The sequence below is a fragment of the Bos mutus genome, chromosome 5 (genome assembly GCF_027580195.1).
Source record: "Bos mutus isolate GX-2022 chromosome 5, NWIPB_WYAK_1.1, whole genome shotgun sequence".
In the NCBI taxonomy this organism is placed as follows: Eukaryota; Metazoa; Chordata; class Mammalia; order Artiodactyla; family Bovidae; genus Bos; species Bos mutus.
In genome coordinates, this window is record NC_091621.1 from 8,725,099 (window position 1) to 8,747,920 (window position 22,822).

The following is a 22,822-nucleotide window of genomic DNA, read 5'->3' on the forward strand; positions in this document are numbered from 1 at the left end:
AGCTAGAGTTGAACATTATTCCAGTGTGGTTCAGTCTTCAAAGAGACTGGGACTGTTTCTTCACTGTTTATCAAGTGCATACTATATGCCAGATGCAGAAGTGAACAGATGGACAGAAATCTCTGCCCTCATCAAATTTACATCTTGGCACAGGGATCAGACAACTGATACAGCATACAGGTTAAATCCTATAGTTTGTAGATGAATGCTGTAGAGAAAAATAGAACAGGGGAAATTGGGGGAGGGGGGTAGGGCAGACTCCCCGAGAAGGTGATTTTTAATGAAAATTTGAAGGAGGTGAGAGAGCCTGCCACATGAGTATGTGGGCAAGCAGTGCTTCTCCATATATTCCCTATATACAAGGTAAGTGGAATAGCCAGTGGAAAGCCCCTAAGGCAGGAGTCTGTCTGACATGTTCGAAGAAGAGCAGGGAGGCCAGTGTGGCTAGGATAGAGTGAACAAGGAGGAGAGAGCAAGAGATGAGCCCAGAGAAGTAACAGGTACCAAATGGTACAGGCTGAGGTTAGCCATGACAGGCTTTTGCTTTTAAATCAGAGTGTGTTGAGGAATCAATCATTGAAGGGTTTTGTGATCTGACTTATGTTCCAGAAGAATCAGTCTGGCTGCTATAGTGGGAATAGACTGAGGAGGGGCAAAGGTTGTAATAATTGAGGTAAGAAGGAAAGGGGCTTGGATTAGTGTGGTGGTGAGAAGTGGTTAGAGTCTGGACATTTTGAAGGCCAACTCAATAGGGTTTCCTGATGGGTTGGTGTTGGGGAATATCACCCTTCTTATTCTAAGCCCTCTCCTGCTTAGAAGCACAGCATTAGGAGGAAATTCAGTATGGCCTTAGCATTACCGACTCATCCTGAACTCACTGTCGACTAAAACTCCTCTAAGTCTTTTTTAAAAACTTACATTTACTAACTCAAATACCCATTTTATTTAATTTTTTTTATTTTGATTTTTATTCAAAGATTCCTTTTAACTTATACTTGGTTTTGTTTTGTTGCCCAGTTAAAGATCTTACCTTTACTTGTAGGAGACTTTATTTTGCTAGATTTGACTGATGGCTCTAAACAGTCAAGGACTTTGGAGAACCCTTGGTCTGTTACCAAGGTAACAGCTTCTCTGTTGGCTTCCTGTAAGCCCACACATTTCACAAGCATCACTTCTGTATCTTCCAAAACCTTGATGGATTGTTGAATAAGACAGAACCTATAGCAGACCTCCAAAACCCCTCTCTAGGTTGACTGTAGCTTTTATAATTTTATACTCTCTGGTCAGAATTGGTTATAACGTGCCTAACTTGAGATCTAGTCTCTGTTAGACACATAAAGATGACATGAGGTGGTGTTTAGCTGCCTTCCTGAGATTATGAACAAATACATATTGTGCAGCTCTGCTAATTGTCTGATCGACCAGTATTGTTGTTCAGTTGCTAAGTCATGTTTGACTCTTTGTGACCCCATGGACTGCAGCACGCCAGGCTTCCCTGTCCGTCATCAACTCCCGGAGGTTGCTCGAACTCGTGTCCATCGAGTCAGTGATGCCATCCAATCATCTCATCCTCTGTCGCCCTCTTCTCCTCCTGCCTTCAATCTTTCCCAGCATCAGGGTCTTTTCCAATGAGTCAGCTCTTTGCATCCTGTGGCCAAAGCATTAGCGCTTCAGCTTCAGTATGAGTCCTTCCCGTGAGTATTTAGGGTTGATTTCTTTTAGGATTGACTGGTTTTATCTCCTTGCAGTCCAAGGGACTCTCAAGAGTCTTCTCCAGCACCACAATTTGAAAGCATCAATTCTGTGGTGGTCAACCTTTTTTATGATTCAATGCTCACATCCATACATGACTACTGGAAAAATCATAGCTTTGACTATATGGACCTTTGTCAGCAAAGTGATATCTCTACTTTTTAATATGCTGTCTAGATTTGTCATAGCTTTCCTTCCAAAGAGCAAGCGTCTTTTAATTTCATGGCTGCAGTCACCATCCGCAGTGATTTTGGAGCCAAAGAAAATAAAATCTGTCACTGTTTCCACTTTTCCTCTGTGTGTTTGACATGAAATGATCTACCAGTATAGAATCCACCTTATCAACGGGGAGAGACAGATGGGGACAGAGTGAGATGTGTATCTGATAAATTTATCCGTAATGAACTCATGCTGTTAGCACTCAGTGCTTCCATTAAAGATAAACAGTATATTGTGAAGACTTTCTCCAGTACTCACCAACTATATTTTTATGGTACATTTGAGACTCTTCCCCAGGGTTGACATCCATCTTGCAGGGTATAATCTGTAGACCCTGCTTTCTGTGTCTGTTTTGAGAATGAGAATTACAGCCTTCTGATCTCTCCTGTTTTCCAAGCTCCCCAAATGTCAGCAGGTTTGCTGATTTCATTTGTCCCCATCACTTGACACCTGTCTCCTGGTAGGCACACATCATCACTTTCCTTGCTTGTGCATGCTTAGTTGCTCAGTCATGTATGACTCTTGGCGACCTCACAGACTGTAGCCTGCCAGGCTCCTCTGTCCAGGGGATTTCCAAGGCAAGAATACTGGAATGGGTTGCCATTTCCTAGTCCAGGGGATTATCCCGACTCAGGGATTGAACCCAGGTCTCCTATGTTAGCAGGCGATTCTTTACCACTGCACCACCTGGGAAGCCTGTCACCCTCCCTGCTGCGTCGCTTCAGTCGTGTCCGACTCTGTGCGACCCCATAGACGGCAGCCCACCAGGCTCCCCCGTCCCTGGGACCCTCCAAGCAAGAACACTGGAGTGGGTTGCCATTTCCTTCTCCAATGCGTGAAAGTGAAAAGTGAAAGTGAAGTCGCTCAGTCGTGTCCAACTCTTAGCGACCCCAGGGACTGCAGCCCTCCAGGCTCCTCCGTCCATGGGATTTTCCAGGCAAGAGTACTGGAATGGGGTGCCATTGCCTTCTCCTATCATCCTCCCTACCCCCAACTTAATTTGCTCTAATCACATTACCTGATAAATCACAGGAGTTCACTGTGACTCTGGGGGAATCCCCAGGACCTACAGTGGCTCTCCACCATCCATCTATCAATAATGCCACTGGCTTGGCTTTCAAGGGCCCCTTCTGGTTGCCCTCTTTTCCTTGTACCCACCACTCCCAAATGTTTTACTCTGGTCAATCAATTTTATTTTTTAAATGAAACTTGTCGATGTTTGATGTTTGGTCCTACCTCTGTGATTCCTGTCAATCTTTCATTTCTGTTTCCTCTGCACACAGGAGCCTCTCCTTCAGTACTGCAGAATTACAGTGGGTTACAGTAGCTCCCCTTTTATTGGATGGGTTAATTTTGTCTCCCCCAACTACCTTTTCTTTGAGACCATGTGTTATACTGGTTTCAGTTCAGTCGCTCAGTCGTGTCCGACTCTTTGTAACCCCATGGACTTCAGCACACTTCCCTGTCCATCACCAACTCCTGGAAGCTACTCAAACTCACGTCCATCGAGTCGGTGATGCCATCCAATCATCTCATCCTCTGTCAGCCCCTTCTCCTCCTGCCCTCAATCTTTCCCAGCATCGGGGTCTTTTCAAATGAGTCAGCTCTTCACATCAGGTCCTTCCAATGAATATTCAGGATTGATCTCCTTTAGGATGGACTGGTTGGATTTCTTTGCAGTCCAAGGGACTCTCAAGAGTCTTCTCCAGCACCACAGTTCAAAAGCATCAATTCTTGGGCGCTCAGCTTTCTTTATGGTCCAACTCCCACATCCATACGTGGCCACTGGAGAATTTGGCAGCTCTCAAAATGCCTTGTACAGTGTCCTGCCAGACATCATGGTTAAGTATTCACTAAAATCATGCTTGTTTATTGTATTCTCTGTTGTAGTTGAAGATGCCCAGGCTGGAATGTTTAAAGGAAACAGCAGACAGACAGTTTGGAGGGGCTATTTGGTATGTTACTTCAAATTAGCTGTGTTTTTGCAATCCATTAGAATAAAAGTGTGAGAAATCAAGCTGTTTTACTTTGAGAGGCTTTTTAATGTTTACTTTTCCTCTAAGCCTAGCTTTCCAGTACTAGTATTGATTTAAATAATCATACCATTCTTGTTTTGAAGTTTGTGTGATGCAGTAATAGATCTTTCCTAGTTTTCTCAGCTGTAAGTTTTCACCAGCCTTATGATGTGGAAAGTGAGCTGTGTTTTTCCTGTTCTTATTTTAGACAACAGATAAGGAAGTCCCTGGGCTAGTGCTAATGCAAGATTTGGCTTTCCTGAGTGGATTTCCACCGACATTCAAGGAAACAAATCAACTAAAAGCAAAACTGCCAGAAAATCTTTCTTCTAAAATAAAACTGGTAAGAGCTTAGAAAATAGAGCAACTAGTATAGCACATCCCGTGTAACGAATGCCTCTTCTTGGCAGCCCCTTCCGTTATATTAATAGTATAGCTGACAACAAGAAGCAGAGAGGGGGAATTCCCTGGTGGTCCAGTGGTTAGGACTCTGCTTTTACTGTTGAGGGTGCAGGTTCAATCCCTGGTTGGGGAACTAAGATTCGATAAACCAAGTGGCATGGCCAAAAAATAAACCAAAAAACCCAAATGAAGCAAAGAGGTTCTCCATTCTGTCACATATGCTGTCGTGAAGACAGCTTTTTATTTGTAGAAGATTCTGGGGTTTTTTTACTCTTAATTTTACTCTTTTTACTCTTAATTCCAAATTTTAGGAGTCTGACTTGGATTGTAGGTTTCCCAGGCAGAATAAGGATTCATTTGTTTAACAAAGGAGCGTCTGTGTGGGTCAGGTGCTGTTATAGCTGCTGAGAATGTAGTAGTGGACAGAAGTCCTGGTGGCAGTGTGAGCGTGGAAGGAGGTGGTGGGGGAGGTCCAGCACGTGTTTGTAAGTACACTAGTCCCCAACCTGGACCTTCCACTCACATAGGGGAATGCTGCAGATACTTGGAAATTTGAGCCCTTCATTCCTTAATAGCTAGCTGAGCCACAAACATATATAGTACTTATACATGTTAACTCTTCACACTTGAACACCGAGCCCATCCGTTCGAGTTGACCTTGGAGGCTGTGACATGTGTTAACCCTTCTTGTCCTTAGAGCCATGTGTCTGATTGATGTAGGGCACAGTTTGTGTGGGTGTACCGTCCTTTCGACCTTCTGTCAGGACGCCTGCTGTTCTGTCAGCAGTTGCCTGGGCTGTACAGTATGAATGCTTCCTCCCTCAGCATGGAAGGGCATACAGGTCTTGGTTTAGAATTTGCTAGGCTCCACTCTTCCTGATTTTACAAAGAAATGTTCTCTAAATTCTGCCACAGTTTTTAGCTTCCTGCTTCTTCCCTCTGTCTCCTGTTGATGCCATTTAACAATGGGAGGTGAAGGGATGGAGGTGGAGGTGGTGGCGGGGAGAGCTGTGACTCTGGGGTTGTTGAGTTTACGTCTTGTCTGTGTTTTCTATCTGCCTGTCCAAGTTCCCTTTCTTTCCTTTCCCCTTAAGTGTTTCACTGTTTTAAGGTACTTTGTATTACCTTTGTAAATACCTTGGTAATATGAATGACATTTCTGTCTTTTCTTCATATTATCCCCCATAATTTTCTTTCTGGTACCTGGAAATACGGTAATGCCCAGCCCAATGAGGGTTGAATTATTTCTTAATCTGTAGTTTTTTCTTAAAATAAATATATTCCTCCTTCCCCTGAATTATTTTTAGTATTGATTTGGGCAGATAAAACCATAGATCAGCATTTATTCCGCTTCTTGGCTTCCTGCTGCTGCTGCTGCTAAGTCGCTTCAGTCGTGTCCCACTCTGTACAGCCCCATGGACGGCAGCCCACCAGGCTCCACTGTCCCTGGGATTCTCCAGGCAAGAACACTGGAGTGGGTTGCCATTTCCTTCTCCAGTGCAGGAAAGTGAAAAGTGAAAGTGAAGTCGCTCAGTCGTGTCCGACTCTTTGCGACCCCATGGATTGCAGCCCACCAGGCTCCTCCATCCATGGGATTTTCTAGGCAAGAGTACTGGAGTGGGGTGCCATAGCTGTTAGTTGTACCGGTGTAGACTTAGTGTCTGTACTTTTGACCAGGGAATCTGCTGCTAGGTGGGCGTGGCCTGCCAAAAGATCCAAGTCGTGGTCACCTCTTTGGTAGGCTGGTTTGGGGCAGTGTGGAGTGGTGAGTGCCAGGAGAGGCAGGGAGGAGCAGGACTTGAACTAGGCAGTAGAACCCCAGGCTCTGTCCACGGGGACACCCCCTCCTCCGCCATTCACCCGGCTGGAGGTTGATCTGGATTCCCCAGACCTGTTGTTGCGGAGACTGGCACCTCCTGGGGAATCCAGTCAGGTGTACACAGTATTTATTGCAGCTCATTGTCACAGTGCTAGCACCTGTGATTGGCTTCAGGTATAAGGGCTTCTGATTTTTGGAGGCTCAAGAAAAAATGAGAAAGAGGAAGCACAGAAAGATGGTGGTGTCAGCATTCAAGCCTGGTTCTCCAAGGCACTGTCTTTCCTTGGGTCCTACTTCCTGATTCTATTACGGGCACCCTGAGAATGAAGTTTCCAACCACTGGGTTCCCAGTTTAGCACTGATTAAACACCTGCTATGTGCCAGGGACTGTGCCAAGGATAACTGAGTGAAACCAGCCCAGCCACTGCTGCCACAGCCCAACAAGACATTCAGGTTCCACAAGGGCCTTGGCAGAGGTGCCAGTGATGAGAATGGTTCCAGAACCATCTGAGAAACCCTCAGCCTGACCCAGTGACTTACTAGCTCCTGGAGGACATAGAAGGAAAAATGAAAGGGGAAGTGGATGTTAACCAGTGAAGATGGACATAGTGACATTAACCACACTCAGAGCTTCATGGGAGAAGTAAGATTTGGGGAAGGAAACTGAAAGCTCAGTTTGGGGTAATACATTGGAGGTGCCCTGTGGCACGTGGGAGGAAGGCCTGAGACGTTGGTTCCTGTTCAGGACCTGAACGGCTGAACCACTGTGCCTTCCCAGGACCCTCCAGGTGGCTTTTGCTAAGGCTCGTGACCTCCAAAGCCACCTAGGGCTCAGTTCTGTCCCAGAGACCCTGGGCGGGCTGCGAGCATCTCAGGACAGGTACTGCCTGCCCATTTGTACCCTAGTGATCATCTCTGGGCTTGGCATTTAGGGGGCCTTGTTGAGAATGAGCAAGAAGCAAGACTCTGATACCCGCCATATACAGTGTCCTGGGATGTAAAGGGAACCGTTTTAGTGGAGTCATTATTCAACGGAGTCTTTTAGTTTTTTGATGTCATGATTTTATACATCCAACAACTTGGCCTTCATCATCGTGTTTAGTGAAAAACAAGGTAAGATTCCCTTCTTACCCCCGTCAGGGAAAGTGGGAGTTAGTTGAAAATGGTTTTGTTTGCAAGGTGATAGATACGAATTCATGAAAATTCTTCTGTGGACTGTAATCTTACAAATCAAGCAGTCTTCTCTATTGAAAAATTTCTAGTTTGAGATACTGGGTTGGCCAAAAATTTTGTTTGGGTTTCTCTATAACATCTTAGGGCTTCCCTGGTGGGCTCAGATGGTAGAGAATCTGCCTGCAATGGGGGAGACCCAGGTTTGACCCCTGGCTGGGGAAGATCCCCAGGAGAAGGGAATGGCTACCCATTCCAGTATTCTTGCCTGAAGAATCCTATCATCTTAACAGAAAAATGCAAATGAACTTTTTACCCAATACCTTGAGATGTGAGTCCTTTTGTGATCTGATTAATTACCCTCTAATTTTGCTGTAGAATTTTTTTTTTATGTGATGGACACAGAATTCAACTTTTGAGAAATCAGGTTATCATGGTCTTTTAAAAAAATTTTATTTTATACTAGCATATATGGGCTGCCATCTCTGGGGTTGCACAGAGTCAGACACGACTGAAGCGACTTAGCAGCAGCAGCAGCAGCAGCAGCATATATCCATGGTCTTTACTTTCAGCTTTCTCTAAATCATTTTCTTTTTGGACGTTTTCATTCATGGTGAATTTTTCATTTGTTTTCTTGGGTTTTGTTTTTGTTCACTTCAACATATGTTAGAGCAGGCAGAAGATCTTCCCCAAGCTGTCAAGTGCATTCTCACTTTTGGTTGAATTAAGTGATGCTGGTTGCTGCGTGGGCGTGCAGAAATGGAGGACATGCACTTGTCCTCAGGCTGTTTTGGAGGCAATATATTTGTATATGTAGTGGTCAAGTAGCAAAACAGGATAGTATGGGGTTAGCTATCAAGGATGAGCTGGCATTTTGGAGACAAGAAAGAAAGATCTGCATGGATCAGAGACAAGTTTCCAAAGAGAAGGAGGCTACATGTGATCCTCGAAGGCTGATCAGTTATTGATAATTTGTTTCTGCAGGAAGGACAGTTGGGCAAGGTGGGAACAGCTTACTGTCTGACTTGGACTCTGACCCCTCAAACCTCTGTTCAAGGCATGACATGTTCAAGGTCATAGTAAATTGTATTAATATTTGTACTAATGCCCCCTTTTCCAGTGCTTTCCCTGAAGCCATCTTGTGAACCTTTTAAAGCATATACAATTTTGTTTGTTTTGCAAACAAAACCATTTTCAGGCACCCTTTATTTTGGTTTTGTTTCTCAAGTGAGCATTCTGGTAGATTAAACACAGGCACCTCTGAAACTGATACAAGTTTTAGAAAACCACCAGGACATACTAAGACCTAGTTGCTTGAGTTCTGTAATTACTAAAAAGAGCTAATTTGTTTTTCAGTGGCATTAGCTGGCACATTTTTGTCCCTAACCTCACACTACCATCTAAAGGTGTATCGGTCACATCATTCTAGATAATGTTATTGTAACAAACATCCTAAAGTGCCAGTGGCTTAAAAAATAGCAAAACTTCATTTCTCAGTCATGTTACATGTCTGGCTATGGGTCTGCAGGAGGTGGGTGTAGAACTTGTTCTGTCTTGTAATTTAAAGAATTAAGACTGACTTGTAATCTCAAGTAAGAAGTTATATATGGAACCAGTTGACCCACAGATTCCCAAGCTAAGAACTCCAGCCTGAGGCACTCACCACACTGTGGTTTCCTTACCGCCTCCTGTCTTCCCTGAAGAGTAATTAAGGCATCTGGGATTAGGGTGCCACCTAGCGGCCAACACAGGACCCTTTACACCACTCAAGACAGTTGACAGAAAATTTTTTTCATACATACAAACGTTCCTTTAAGCTCTTTAGTTTTCATCTCTTTTCCAATTTTCCATCTCTTAGACAAATTCCTGTGAAATTTCAAAGTAGTTTTCTAGAATAAAAGCAGCTTGAGTAGAAGAGATTAATAAAGGGTACTTTCACTTTCATAATTAGGCTTCCCTTGTGGCTCAGCTGATAAAGAATCTGCCTGCAATGAAGGAGACCTGGGTTCGATCCCTGGGTTGGGAAGATCCCCTGGAGAAGGGAAAGGCTACCCACTCCAGTATTCTGGCCTGGAGAATTCCATGGACTATACAGTGCATGGGGTCACAAGGAGTTGGACAGGACTGAGCGATTTTCACTTTCCCAATAAATTTAAACTTAAATTAGGATATTAAAGTACGACGTTTATATATCCTAGAATAGTGATTTTTGCACTCCAGGGAGCCCTGTGAGGTTCTGTGAGTGTCTCTATGGGAGGGGGGCTGGGGGAGGACAGGGAAGCTGTTAGGTACTTAGAACAGACTGAGGACCTTGCCCTGCGTGGCCTGCCTCCAATCCCTCTCCTACAGAGTGAGGCAGAACAGTGGCAGCGGCATGAACAGGCCTGCAGTGAGTGCTTTGTGTATACCAGATACTGTTAGGTGAGAGAAATCGATCAGTAAAGAGGACAGCGTGCGTACACACACACACACACACACACACACACAATTTGCAGTGAGAGTTAGTGTCTACATAATACAAAGGAGAAGAGATATAAATGAAATTCTAACTCTGACCTCTACTTTTGGCCTACATAAACTCAGGAAACTTTGCAGGATGACCTAAATATAGTCATGTAGCATATGCAAAAAAGGGAGAAGGTAATGGCACCCCACTCCAGTCCTCTTGCCTAGAAAATCCCATGGACGGAGGAGCCTGGTAGGCTGCAGTCCATGGGGTCGAGAAGAGTCGGACACAATTGAGCGACTTCACTTTCACTTTTCACTTTCATGCATTGGAGAAGGAAATGGCAAGCCACTCCAGTGTTCTTGCCTGGAGAATCCCAGGGGCGGGGGAGCCTGGTGGCTGCCGTCTATGGGGTCGCACAGAGTCGGACACAACTGAAGCGACTTAGCAGCAGCAGCAGCAGATGCAAAAGCTTTCTCTGTTTTGTTATTTATTTATTTTTTAAAATTTGGCTGCACCTTAGTTGTGGCACCTGAGATCTAGTTCCCTGACCAGGGATCCAACTTGGGCCCCCTGCATTGGGAGCGTAGGGTCTTAGCCACTCGACCACCAGAGAAGTCCCTTGCTCTGTTTTATAAATTAAGAAGGCTAAAAATTAAGAAAGAAATTGACCCTATTAGGAAAGCCAGTTCACCAGTAGGGTGTTGCTGTCCTAGATGAGTGATTTTCAACCCTCTCCCTGCTTTTTCAGTTCTGAAAGCCTCTCTTCACAGGAAATTGTATGATACAGAATTAAAGCAACAACAAAAAAACTTATCAAGGGTGGTGTGGACTCTGGTCGAGGTGGGGAAATGTGCTTGTAAAATGTGTTGATGTGTGTGATGTTCCCTCTTGGATTTATGGTTGCTTTGAAAACACTGCCCCTGAAGGTGGTTTTCCTGAGCAAGCACTTCAAGCAGCCCTGCCAGGACTAGGTGTGGGCACGAGTGCTGCGAGACACCTGCCGGCAGAAGTGCTCTCCACCTGCCACAGTTCCAGCGCCATCACCTGGCAGGACTTCCTCCAGTGTAGGCAGATGGGCGGTATTCTAGAACAGAGGTCACAGACTGGGGACCAGATGTGCTTTGTTTGTATGCATGACAATCCAAACTATATGAGCCACCGTTGAAAACTGGGAGATTTCATGTGATACTAGGGATTCCGGCCTCTCCAGGGATCTGGCTGCCTTTGTCCCTATTGATTAATGGCTGCATTTTCAGATGGGGCCTGAGATGTCCCATTTGTCACAGCCCCCAACTCTCTTGTTTCTAAATAGCTGGTCTGTTGCGTTCATTTGGGAAATGTGTCTGGCCCATGTAGGTTTTCTCTCCACGATACTCGCTTGCTGTTTCAAATATGTATATGAAACTTTGAATCTTTTAAATTATGCAATATATATTTAATGGGTATAATAAACAGCACATAGTTTGGTTAGTACACAATATGTAGTATATATATTATTTGTATTTAAGATCAAGGATCAACTGGGAATTTAAAGATGTCTTGTTGTTCAGTTTTCCCACATGTAACTCTCCTATTATTTTATAGTTGCAGTTGTATTCAGAGGCCAGTGTAGCACTTCTAAAGTTGAATAATCCCAAAGATTTCCAAGAACTGAATAAGCAGACGAAGAAGAATATGACCATCAATGGAAAGGAACTGACCATAAGTCCTGCATATTTATTATGGGATCTGAGTGCCATCAGCCAGGTAAGGAAGGCAGAGATTCTTTTAGAACCCAAACTCAGGGTTTTGATTATTAAAGATTTATAAGTCATTGTATTAGAAGACAGCTTCCCAGGTGGCTCATGGTAAAGAATCTGCCTACCAATGCAGGAGATGTGGGTTCAGTCCCTGAGTTGGGAAATCCCCTGGAAGAGGAAATGACAACCCACTCCAGTATTCTTACCTAGAGAATTCCATGGCCAGAGGAGCCTGGTGGGCTGTGGTCCATGGGGTTGCGGAGAGTTGGACATGAGTGAGCGCACATGTACCTGTTAGAAGGAAGAGGGCTTCCGGAGGAGTGACTTGATTCCCAGTCACTGCCATTGCTTAATACTAACTGAAATGACCCACATTCAGAGCCAAGAACCTTTTCTTTTAAAAGGTGTGTGAAAGAAATGCTGTTTTTATGTTGTTGTTTTAAATATGCTGAGTGTTTTGCATTTTTTTTTAAGTTTAAAAGCTGGATGCAGTCTTTGAAAGTTTGCTGGAGTTCCCTGAGCACAGAGGGGACAGTCGGGGCGGGGGGTAATGTGACTTAGGGGTATTTTCTATCTTTCTGTGCCCCATGCTTTCCTCAGTCTAAGCAAGATGAAGATGTCTCTGCCAGCCGTTTCGAAGATAATGAAGAGCTGAGGTACTCACTGCGATCTATCGAGAGGCACGCACCGTGGGTTCGGAACATTTTCATTGTCACCAACGGGCAGATTCCATCCTGGCTGAACCTCGATAATCCCCGAGTGACGATAGTCACGCACCAGGTAGAGACTTGCCATGTGTTACAAGGCTGCAGTTTCCTGTTCCGTCTTTCCCTTTTCTTTTTCTGGTCCCTCATTTCATCCCCCAATTCTCCGCTCCTCCACTTCCACCTTCCTTTAATCCTTCCGTTCACCTCCCTCCCTAATTTCCCTCCAAAAACAAAACAAAACTCCCTTCTCATTCCCCTTCTTCTGTCTTATTTGTTTTGTGTCTGTTAAAAGGATGTTTTTCGAAATCTGAGCCACTTACCCACCTTCAGTTCACCTGCTATTGAAAGTCACATCCATCGCATTGAAGGGCTGTCCCAGAAGTTCATTTACCTGAATGATGATGTCATGTTCGGGAAGGATGTCTGGCCAGATGATTTCTACAGTCATTCCAAAGGTCAGAAGGTGAGTAGCTAAGAGGTTCCTGGTCTAGGAGTTACTTAGAAGTTGTAGATGGGACATAGGGAAATCAGTATATATATCATATTCAAATTTGTCCACATGAGCAGTTTTGAGTGCTGAGCTCAGGAGAGGTAACGATCAGGGAGTGAGAAAAGTTCCTGCAGCAGGAACCTTGCTTCCTTATGTTCTCAACACCCAAACCCACCCTGTGTATTTTCTGCTACTGCAACAGCAGGAAAAGCAAAATCACTGGGAAACTGTTGTGCTTACCACGTCAGCAAAATGCCCAAGACAAATTTAGCTCAACGTAGTGCTTTAAAGCCATGGATGAAGTGTCACAAGGCAGCCAGTCTCACTCTGGCTTTGAGGGGCAGGATGGAAAAAACTGGTCCTGAGCACAGATGTTACAGGTGTCAGCTGTGTAGGCATCGCCATCCTGGGAGTGAGATGAGCTTGGAAGAGCAAGTGAGAGTTAACCAGATGAAGAAAGCCCTTCCAAGTCGCTGGACTGTGCAAAGATGTAGAGATTTTAAAAGTTTTCAAAAATGTTAGGAAGCAACCATATAACAGGGCAGGGCTTCCCAGGTGACGCAGTGGTAAAAACCTGCCTGCCAACGCAGGAGACACAAGAGATGAGAGTTTTCTCCCTGGCTTGGGAAGATCCCCTGGGTAGGAAATGGCAACCCACTCCAGTATTCTTGCCTGGAAAATTCCATGGACAGAGGAGCCTGTTGGGCTACAGTCCATGGGGTTGCAGAGAGTCTGATACGACTGAGCAACTGAGCACGCACCACGCATGTAGCCTGTCAGCTGTTTTGAAAGCAGAGTTGTTCACAGCTCAAGATGCTATGCTGATTAATTCATCACGACCTCACGTGTGGAGGTGAGGACATTGAGAGGTCATCTGCTCCCCTTTTCAGCCTTGCGATGAGACAATACATGAATCCACTCAGGAGCTGACAACAGCATCACAGAAAAGCAGTGACTTCTTGCACACTTTCTACCTGCACACTTTTGTACTTGGATTTAAGTCTGGCGTATTGCTGCTTTATTTAACAATAGATTATTTATAAGACCATTTGTGAGACTAAACCTGTAAGCTGAGTCTGCTTTCCTCCAGTGACAGAAAAGAGTGACTGTGCCGGCTGAGACCTGTCAGCCGGGCGGGACCAAGAAGCCACTACAGGATGGCCCTTTCTTCAGGCTCCATTTGTTTGATTTTTCTTTTAAAGGAATCCTAGCTTAAGAATAGGGCTTCCCAGATGGCTCAGAGGTTAAAGCATCTGCCTGCAATGTGGGAGACCTGGGTTCAATCCCTGGGTCAGGAAGATCATAATAAGTGTCAGAAGTCAGAAACCACTTTATTTTCTTTCTGGCTTTATCCTAGGTGTATTTGACATGGCCTGTGCCCAACTGTGCTGAGGGCTGCCCAGGATCCTGGATTAAAGACGGCTATTGTGACAAGGCTTGTAATAATTCGGCCTGTGATTGGGACGGTGGTGACTGCTCTGGTGAGGATGTGTTCAGGTGTAACTTGTCTATGTTGTTGGAATTTTTTTCTTTAGCCATCATTCTTGGACCCGTGACCTAGTTTATTCATGTTATCATTGTTGGGGGCATTTTCCCATGTTGACCCTGCACTTGCAAATGCCTTTGATTATTCAAAAATATTAAAATCAGTCCTACCCTTAATTATGTGAGCTCAAGAGCAAGAATCACTCACTCTCACTGGTTTTTGTAGGAGTTCATGGCCAGTGGCTGTCAGCAGATTGCTCCAGGTCAGTGAACGACTAAAGAGACACAGAAGAAATAAATAATCTCATCTCCTTAGCACTTCTTCTTCCTGTCTTGTACACTTATATTTGGACTTGTCGAGGAAATAAGTTTTTACATTTATTTATTGCCTTTCAGTTTATAAAGCATTTAAACTTAGAAAGCATCCTCCATTATCCACTTAAATTTCTCAGCCGCCAGAGGAAAAGAGAGTAGGTGCAGACACTGTCATCTCCCTAGTCCACGTGAGGAAGCAGGTGTGGGAAAGAGAAGAGTGTTGGAAGAAACAAAGCTTTGTGTTTCAGTCAGATCTGTCAGAGGCACTTTTGAAAAATACACACTGCTTCAGGCAGAGAATACAGCCGTGCCAGAGGGCCTGTGCAGCCCCGAGAGCTCGGCCTTTCGTAGAGCCGTGATGCTCGGGCAGGGGGTTGGCGCCTGCATTAGGATGAGCTCTCGTCAGTCCTCAGAGTCACAGTGTTCAGAATCATCTGCTTCTCCGGACACATCTACACGTGTCCCCGGGAGCACATCCAAGGCCTGTACTGGTAGGTTGCACAGCTCTAAGTGCGAAGGCCTGGTCATCCCACACCCAGTTCACTGTCAGGTTGTCTCTTTTTAAGCTACATAAAATCTTCTATTGAAGAACAGGGTGAACCTTTCCTGGTAGAAATTCATGCATCAGTCTTGATTGAGAACTAGGAGCTGTCTTTTTTTCCCGAGATTGTAAGCACCACAGGATCCTCCTCCTCCTCCTCCTCCTCCAGGTAACAGTGGTGCCAGCCGCTATATTGCAGGAGCTGGGGGCACCGGAAGTATCGGAGTCGGACAGCCCTGGCATTTTGGTGCTGGAATGACTGGCGTCTCTTACTGTAATCAAGGATGTGCAAATTCCTGGTTGGCCGATAAGTTCTGTGATCAAGCCTGCAATGTCTTATCCTGTGGGTTCGATGCTGGCGACTGTGGGCAAGGTATATTTACTGCCATAAAAACATATTTAGAATAAGGGGATAACAATCCTTGATAAATAGAGGGGATTTGGGTCACTTTTATTATTTATTCTCTAGGTAGCCCTTTCCCAGCCTGAAATCCAAAGGAATTGTGAGTTACAAGAGGACACAGATCTTTAGAAAGCCATAGACACTGAAGCTGCATCTATTCCTGTTATTGCTCTAGTCTGCTTTTTTTTCTTAACCTAAGCAGATTTATCTTAGTTGAAAATATACAGTGAAGGTTTAATTGGGGAACAATAGAAAGAGACCAGTGGTTGATTAAATAAGCATGGTAGAATACTGGATCTTGTTGCTGGATTATTAATGAAGGTCTTTTGGTCAGAAAGTTCTTTTTTTATAGACGTTGACCATCGGAGTTTGCTGTCCAGAATCGTGTCGTACCTTGGTAGTGAACCAGCCCCAGCATTCCATGTCAGTGATAGTGATAGCTTCAGAAAGTACAAAAGAACCCTAGCCCAATAGCTTTTGTGGTAGAATTTCTGATTATTTTAAAGTCCACTTAAAGTCACTCTTAGAAAGTGAAAACTCAAACCCTAAGAATTAAAGGAAAAGGGGGAAAATGTGTAGTTTTTTTTTAAAGTCATGTTTGTGTTTTTTCCTCTAGATCATTTTCATGAATTGTATAAAGTAACTCTTCTCCCAAACCAGACTCACTATGTTATTCCAAAAGGTGAATGCCTGCCTTATTTCAGCTTTGCAGAAATAGCCAAAAAGGGGATCGAAGGTGCATATAGTGACAACCCAATAATCCGACATGCTTCTATCGCCAATAAGTGGAAAACCATCCACCTCCTAATGCACAGTGGAATGAACGCGACCACAATACATTTTAATCTCACACTTCAAGGTAAAAATGATGAGGAGTTCAAAATCCAGATAGTAGTAGAGGTTGACACGAGGGAGGAGCCCAAACGGAATTCTACGACCCAGAAGGCTTACCAAAGTTCGATGAGCTCCACAACACTTCTTCCAGAGGCAGAAATCTTGTTTGAGGATATCCCTGAAGAAAAACGCTTCCCTAAGGTCAAGAGACATGATGTGAACACAACAAGAAGATTCCAAGTGGAGGTGGAAATTCCACAGGTCAATATTTCACTCCTTCCAAAAGAGACCCAGTTGAGCCTTAATAACTTGGATTTGCAACTAGAACGTGGAGACATCACCATGAAAGGATACAACCTGTCCAAGTCAGCCTTGCTGAGGTCTTTTCTGATGAACCCACAAAATGGACAGTTAACAGTAAATCACCCTCTAACAACAGAGCAAAGAAATGGCGGTTTGGAGGCCCCATTGGCAAAAGAGGCTCACAAAAGCAACTTAGGAACATCTGAAAGACTCCAGGGGTCATCGCCTTTTCCAGCAGTGACAATGACAGTGAACAACCATTCCCAGAGCCAGATTCCACCCCTGGAAGCGAGATTCAGGGCAATAACCGTGACTCCTAAAGTAGGAGGCAGAACTGTGTCAAGAGAAAAGCTTTCATCTCTGACTTTCCCACTGGAAAGCAAGGACACACAGGAAAAGGTAATCACAGGGAAAGAACAAGAGAAAAAAATAGAGGAAAATGCCAACAGTTACCCTGGTGGCAATGAAGTGGTACCTGGAAGAAAACTGCAGCAATACACAGACAGTTACCTGGGCTTTTTGCCATGGGAGAAGAAAAAGTATTTCCAAGATCTGCTTGATGTAAGTTACATGCAGCCTTATTCCTTCCCATGCTCAGGAAAAAAGTAACCTTGTTAGTGGTGGTGATAAAGTAATAGCTACTGTTTATTCAGAACTTCCCTGTGCCCACCACTGAACTCAGCACATGTGGCTAAGTTGCTTTAGTCATGTCCAACTCTTTGTGACCCCATGGACAGTAGCCCACCAGACTCCTCTGTCCATGGGGTTCTCAGGCAAGAATTCTCCTCAGGCAAGAATACTGGAGTGGGTTGCCATTTCCTCCTCCAGGAATCTTCCCAATAATTCTAACAATAAAAACACCTTGTAAGGGTCTCGGCTATTGTTGTCCCCATTTTGCAGTTTCAGAAGCAGCCTTTGTGTGAGTGAGTAAGTCATCAGCCAGGGGCATACCCTGAGTTCCTAGCAGAGCAGTGATGGTATCTTATCTTCACTTGGTATGTTATTTCAAAAACCGATTTTGCATACCTTGTGCAGTCAGATCACATACTTTTCCAATAACGGAAAGCCTGAGACACAGACAAATTCACTAGCTTTCCCTATGTCACAACAGCAGATGAGTGTGAGCTGGTCCTCAGAGTTGGAGCTCTCCCTCCCTTTACCACAGCCTTCACGGTGCCTGGGGGTCCTTTGTGCATCTTGGGAGTGCCATCCCTCTGCTAACATCCAGGAGCGCAGGATGGTCAGTAGGGTCCGTGCTCTTAGAGACTCAAAGAGCAAGCTGGGAGGCCAGAACTGTGGCCGTGTGATAAGGATCCACTGAAGTGTGGGACCTTTGAAAAGTGGGGAGTAGTCAACAGACCGAGGAAAAAACCTTGTGGTCTAGGTTGGGTCATGAATAGAGCACAGCCTGAGCAGACGTTAGGCTGTAGGAGAGTGGTGAAGGGGGTGCAGTTTCATTCCTTTCATTGTCTCCAGGGTGTTTTTTGTCCCTGACACGGTAGCATTTACTAGTGGTTGAGTCCTCACTACCACCACCCTCCTTTTTTCTGAATTGTAGCACTATAAACTTGTGGTAAAAATTGAAGCAATGCAAAAAAAAAACACAAAAAAAGCAATAAAAAAGGAAAAGGCCTCCTCCTCCTCCCTTCCTTAATCTCCTTGAGACAGTCACTATGAATATGTGGCTTGGTGGGTATTCTTCAATTATTTTCCTATAGCTGTATAAACTACATAGTTTGTTTTGGAGTAGTGGAGTTATGCACACACTGCTCTGCAGTCACCTTTGATGTGGTAGTATGTGGGCAAACCGCCCTTGTTTTTTAACAGCTGTAAGTTGTTCCCAGTGTTTTGCAATTACAGATACCTAATGTTGCAATAAATATTCTTGTACATACGTCTAACTCTTGGGGAAGCTTTATTTCTGTAGGTAGAATTGCTGGGTTAAAGGGTCTAGTGTGTATAAAATACGTCCTTTTATGTTGCACCCTTTCCTCCTTTGACAAGCAGTGTGCAAGCCTGCTTGTTTCTCCACAGACTACCCAACAGCAGTTAATATCAATCTATACTCTCATGAGTTTGAGAAAACTCATGAAAACTATTTCATCTTCTGTAAAGTGTGTTCAGGTTCTTTGCCGATATTCTTTGCCCATTCAGTTTCACCTCTTGGTGGTTTTGACAGGGCTCTTTACATTTCATAGTATTAACACTGTTACATGGTGAAACCAATTTTGTATTCTAGCCTGTGTCTTCAAAACTCAAGTCCTTGCTGCTTTGATTTCACCAGTAGAAATAACTTCATATTGAAAGCACTCTCAAATGGACTGTAAATCGATTTTCTAAATGTTGCATTGTAATGGGCTGTGAAATCTCATGGTCAATGACTAGTCCCTGAAGAAAACCCTATAAACAGCTGTTGTCTGCGATACTTTCACTAAACTCGACCAGGTGACCCCTGGTCTTAGGATGCAGAAGGAGACCTGTGTAGTGCTCATTTCATTTTCCCCACACGACAGTGACTAGTTATTTCCATGCTACCTGAAGTAGTACCCCCATCTCTTGTTAACACAGGACCCTTGTGCAGTAAATGTAACACTGTGCTGGGTGGAATTCTCCTTTCAGGAAGAAGAGTCACTGAAGACACAACTGGCCTACTTTACTGACAGCAAGCACACCGGGAGGCAGCTAAAAGACACATTCGCTGATTCCCTCCGATACGTGAACAAAATTCTAAACAGCAAGTTTGGATTCACATCTCGGAAAGTCCCTGCACACATGCCTCACATGATCGACCGAATCGTGATGCAGGAACTGCAAGACATGTAAGTCTCGCTTACGTCTGAATTTTCTGCTTGTGCTCAGAGCCAGGGCAGCTTGAAGTTCACATCCTCTCTCTGCTGCATCTATGGCTCTGACACTTGATAACTAGTGTGGTGAAAGTATTATCTCAGCAGGAGGGAAGTAAGATTCTGATGCCACAAGTGTGGGGTACCATGTATATTGTAAGTATCCAGATCTCACAATGTGTTACATTTGGACAGGTTCCCTGAAGAATTTGACAAGACGTCATTTCACAAAGTGCGCCACTCCGAGGACATGCAGTTTGCCTTCTCTTATTTTTATTATCTCATGAGTGCAGTTCAGCCGCTGAACATATCGCAAGTTTTTGATGAAATTGACACAGACCAATCTGGCATCCTGTCTGACAGAGAAATCCGCACGCTGGCCACCAGAATTCATGACTTGCCTTTAAGTTTGCAGGTATTGTAATTTTATACCCCCCCCCCAATTTTGTGACATTTTAAATGAAACTTTTAAGTTTGATACCTTCTCTTTCCCCTGCATACTTCAGTGTAATGCAAGTACAAGTAAACGAGGGTGTTCACAACTAGTCCATTTTTAATGCCAGGATTAAAATCAGTTTTGAAGTTTGTGTTTCATAGGATGACTTTTTTTAAGACTTTCATTAGGGATTGCTATAGTATTGTGTGGAGAAGAGGCAGACCATAACTGCATAGAAGATTCTCATGACAGGTTCATCCAGGGGCTTCAGATGTGGCTGAGTGGAGCCCTCAGCCAGACCCGTGGTGTTGCAGAGTCCCCTCTGCCTTGGCATCCTCTAGTCCCAGGAGTGGGACACTCAGGAATAAGGGGCACCAAGAGGATTCCAGCTGGAGGACACCCATCTGGTGATCCCCTGGCTCACCTAGTATCAGAGGGGCCTCCCGGTCCTGTACGTTCCACTTTGAGGCAAAGATGAGTTGTTTGTATTGTCTCATTCTGCTCTTTTTAGTGGGTCTTTTAGAATCATACAGTCAAACTCTCTTTGAAGGTAGCACTTACACTTTGGTGACTTTAACATATTTTTAAAACCACAAGCATTACTTGTATGTAGAAGGTTTATGCTTTTATTTTTGCTTTGTTAGGATTTAACAGGTCTGGAACACATGTTAATAAATTGTTCGAAAATGCTTCCTGCTAATATCACTCAGCTAAACAACATCCCACCAACTCAGGAAGCATACTATGATCCGAATCTGGTGAGTGATATGGGTTCATTTATGTAAAACAGAGTCCATCCTTATTGGGTGTTACTATCATTTCTGTACAGCACTTCAAAAACTAGAAGCTGGCTCTCTGTTTATAGGTCTGGTAGAAATCAGTAGCACCAATAATCTATAATAATTTATATTTTTCTTTGGAATATCTTTTTTTCCTCCCTAATGGTTTAAGCTAATATTGAGATTACTTGCTTATGTTCTATAAGCAGACAACCTTTTACTAAGGATGGCAGAAGGTAACCCTGGAGTATACTCATTGCTTAGGAGAGCAATCCTGTTAAACATTAACCAAGGAAATACTCAGGCTTCCCTGATAGCTCAGTGGGTAAAGAATCTGCCTGCAATGCAGGAGACCCCGGTTTGATTCCTAGGTCGGGAAGATCCCCTGGAGAAGAAAAAGGCTACCCACTCCAGTATTCTGGCCTACTCATCAAATTGAACCCCATCTTTCCTCAAAGCTAAGTTGCTTTGATGATGGATCTTACCAGTAGGGTCAGTAGATGATCTGCACACAAATGTATTAGAGTGCCACTTGGCTGAAATGGTTGGAAGACTTTGTTGATTGTAAGAAGCATCCCAGTTTCAAAGAAATGAAAATGTAAAAAAAAAAAAATCTGCATTTAGAATTGATGGAACAAGGATATAATACAGCCATTTATGTGATGCTTACAGTTAATTTTACTCATACACACACACACACACACACACACAAATACACACACATGGAAAAAATGTTTACAAAATAGGTGGTGGGTTAAATCATAGGTAGTTTTCTTTTAAAATCGTATAGTCTTTTGTATCTGGCTTATTTTTTTTTACTGGTAGTTCTTAATATCTTTTTTCACACTAGTATTTTCATATTTTCTGTAATGAATAGATAACTTTCATAATCAAAATAATGTTTTTTCAAACCTAAGTAATTTTTTTGTTTTTTAATTTAAAAAATTCTTTTTGGCCACATAGCATGCAGGATCTTAGTTCCCCAACCAGGCATTGAACCTGTGTCCCCTGTGTTGGGAGCGTGGGAATCTTAACCACTGGACCACAAGGGAAGTCCAAAATAACACATGTTTTTAAAAACTGACCACCTTGCACATGTTCAAGCCCTATAATTATCTGGAGACAAGATGTTTGTAAATGAATGTAGAGAAGAGTAACGTAATCACTCTTCTAATCAGTTACAAGTAACTCTAATAATCAGTTACAAGTCTGATTTCTGAAAGAAGGCAGTCATTCGTTTCGCATTCACTGCACACAGCAGGGATGGTGTGTCTCAGGGCCTAGGGAAGCCCACCCATGACGAGACATGTGAGGGGCACCTTGACAGCTGTTGGAATATGCAGACAAGCTGTACGTATTGCTGGTTGTGTGTTGGTCAGTCCAGCTTATGACATGGGTTGGTGTATAGATATGTGTCACTGAAAGCCAGCTTTCTAAATATTCTAAACTATGAAGTCAATAAAACTGAGGTAAGGTGTAAGACCTGGTGGCAGCCTAAGGGAGTTTGCTTTAGTGGGGTGAACAGGCAAAAATCAGCAGCCAGGGTCTGAGACCAGCTCCGGTTGTGGGCCCTCGGGAGGCCTGGCTGATAACAGATCAGCAGCTTGTCTCGTGAGGCGCAACAGATTCTCTGGGATGTTGGGCCCGTACAGTGAAAAGTGGTCTATAAAACCCAGACTGTTACACACGTTAGTAGTTCTTTACAAGTGTGTTCTTAAAGATTAAAGGCACATTTGTAATCATTGTAGGTGTTTTCCCTGCCTCTTGAGAGAACAGAATCACAGTTGAAAAGAAGAAATTAGGTTGTGTAGACTAAAAGACATTCTTTCAAACAGTGATAGTTTTTTTCTGTTTTCCCCACATTTGGAATTACCCCCAACAAAGCTAATATAATCAACTCTGAATCATCTGGATATCAATATCCTGGTTTAAAAACACCCTTTATTATGTGTCAAGATAACTGAAGTTCTCTCAAAGATCTGGGTACACCCTTTTCCCAGGAGGGGGACAGTGAGCTATGAGTTCCAGGCTGTCCTGATTTGTCCCTTCTGGTATCTTCTTGGTGGGCAATCCCAGAGCATTGACGAGAGGAGGAAGTGTGCTGGGCTCCTAAACCATGTC

At 43.9% G+C, this 22,822-nt stretch overlaps 1 protein-coding gene across 2 annotated transcripts in view; it reads left to right on the top strand.

Annotated features, from left to right (window-relative positions):
- GNPTAB (N-acetylglucosamine-1-phosphate transferase subunits alpha and beta) overlaps positions 1–22,822 on the top strand; it is an 84,114-nt gene that overhangs the window by 48,317 nt on the left and 12,975 nt on the right. For both annotated transcript variants that reach the window (XM_005898601.3, XM_070370254.1), the window contains exons 6-16: positions 3,862–3,926; positions 4,195–4,329; positions 11,411–11,572; positions 12,166–12,345; positions 12,565–12,735; positions 14,120–14,243; positions 15,273–15,476; positions 16,123–17,204; positions 19,263–19,462; positions 19,682–19,901; positions 20,567–20,680. In XM_005898601.3, coding sequence (XP_005898663.2) covers positions 3,862–3,926; positions 4,195–4,329; positions 11,411–11,572; positions 12,166–12,345; positions 12,565–12,735; positions 14,120–14,243; positions 15,273–15,476; positions 16,123–17,204; positions 19,263–19,462; positions 19,682–19,901; positions 20,567–20,680 — 2,657 coding nt within the window. The remainder of the gene's footprint in view (positions 1–3,861; positions 3,927–4,194; positions 4,330–11,410; positions 11,573–12,165; positions 12,346–12,564; positions 12,736–14,119; positions 14,244–15,272; positions 15,477–16,122; positions 17,205–19,262; positions 19,463–19,681; positions 19,902–20,566; positions 20,681–22,822) is intronic.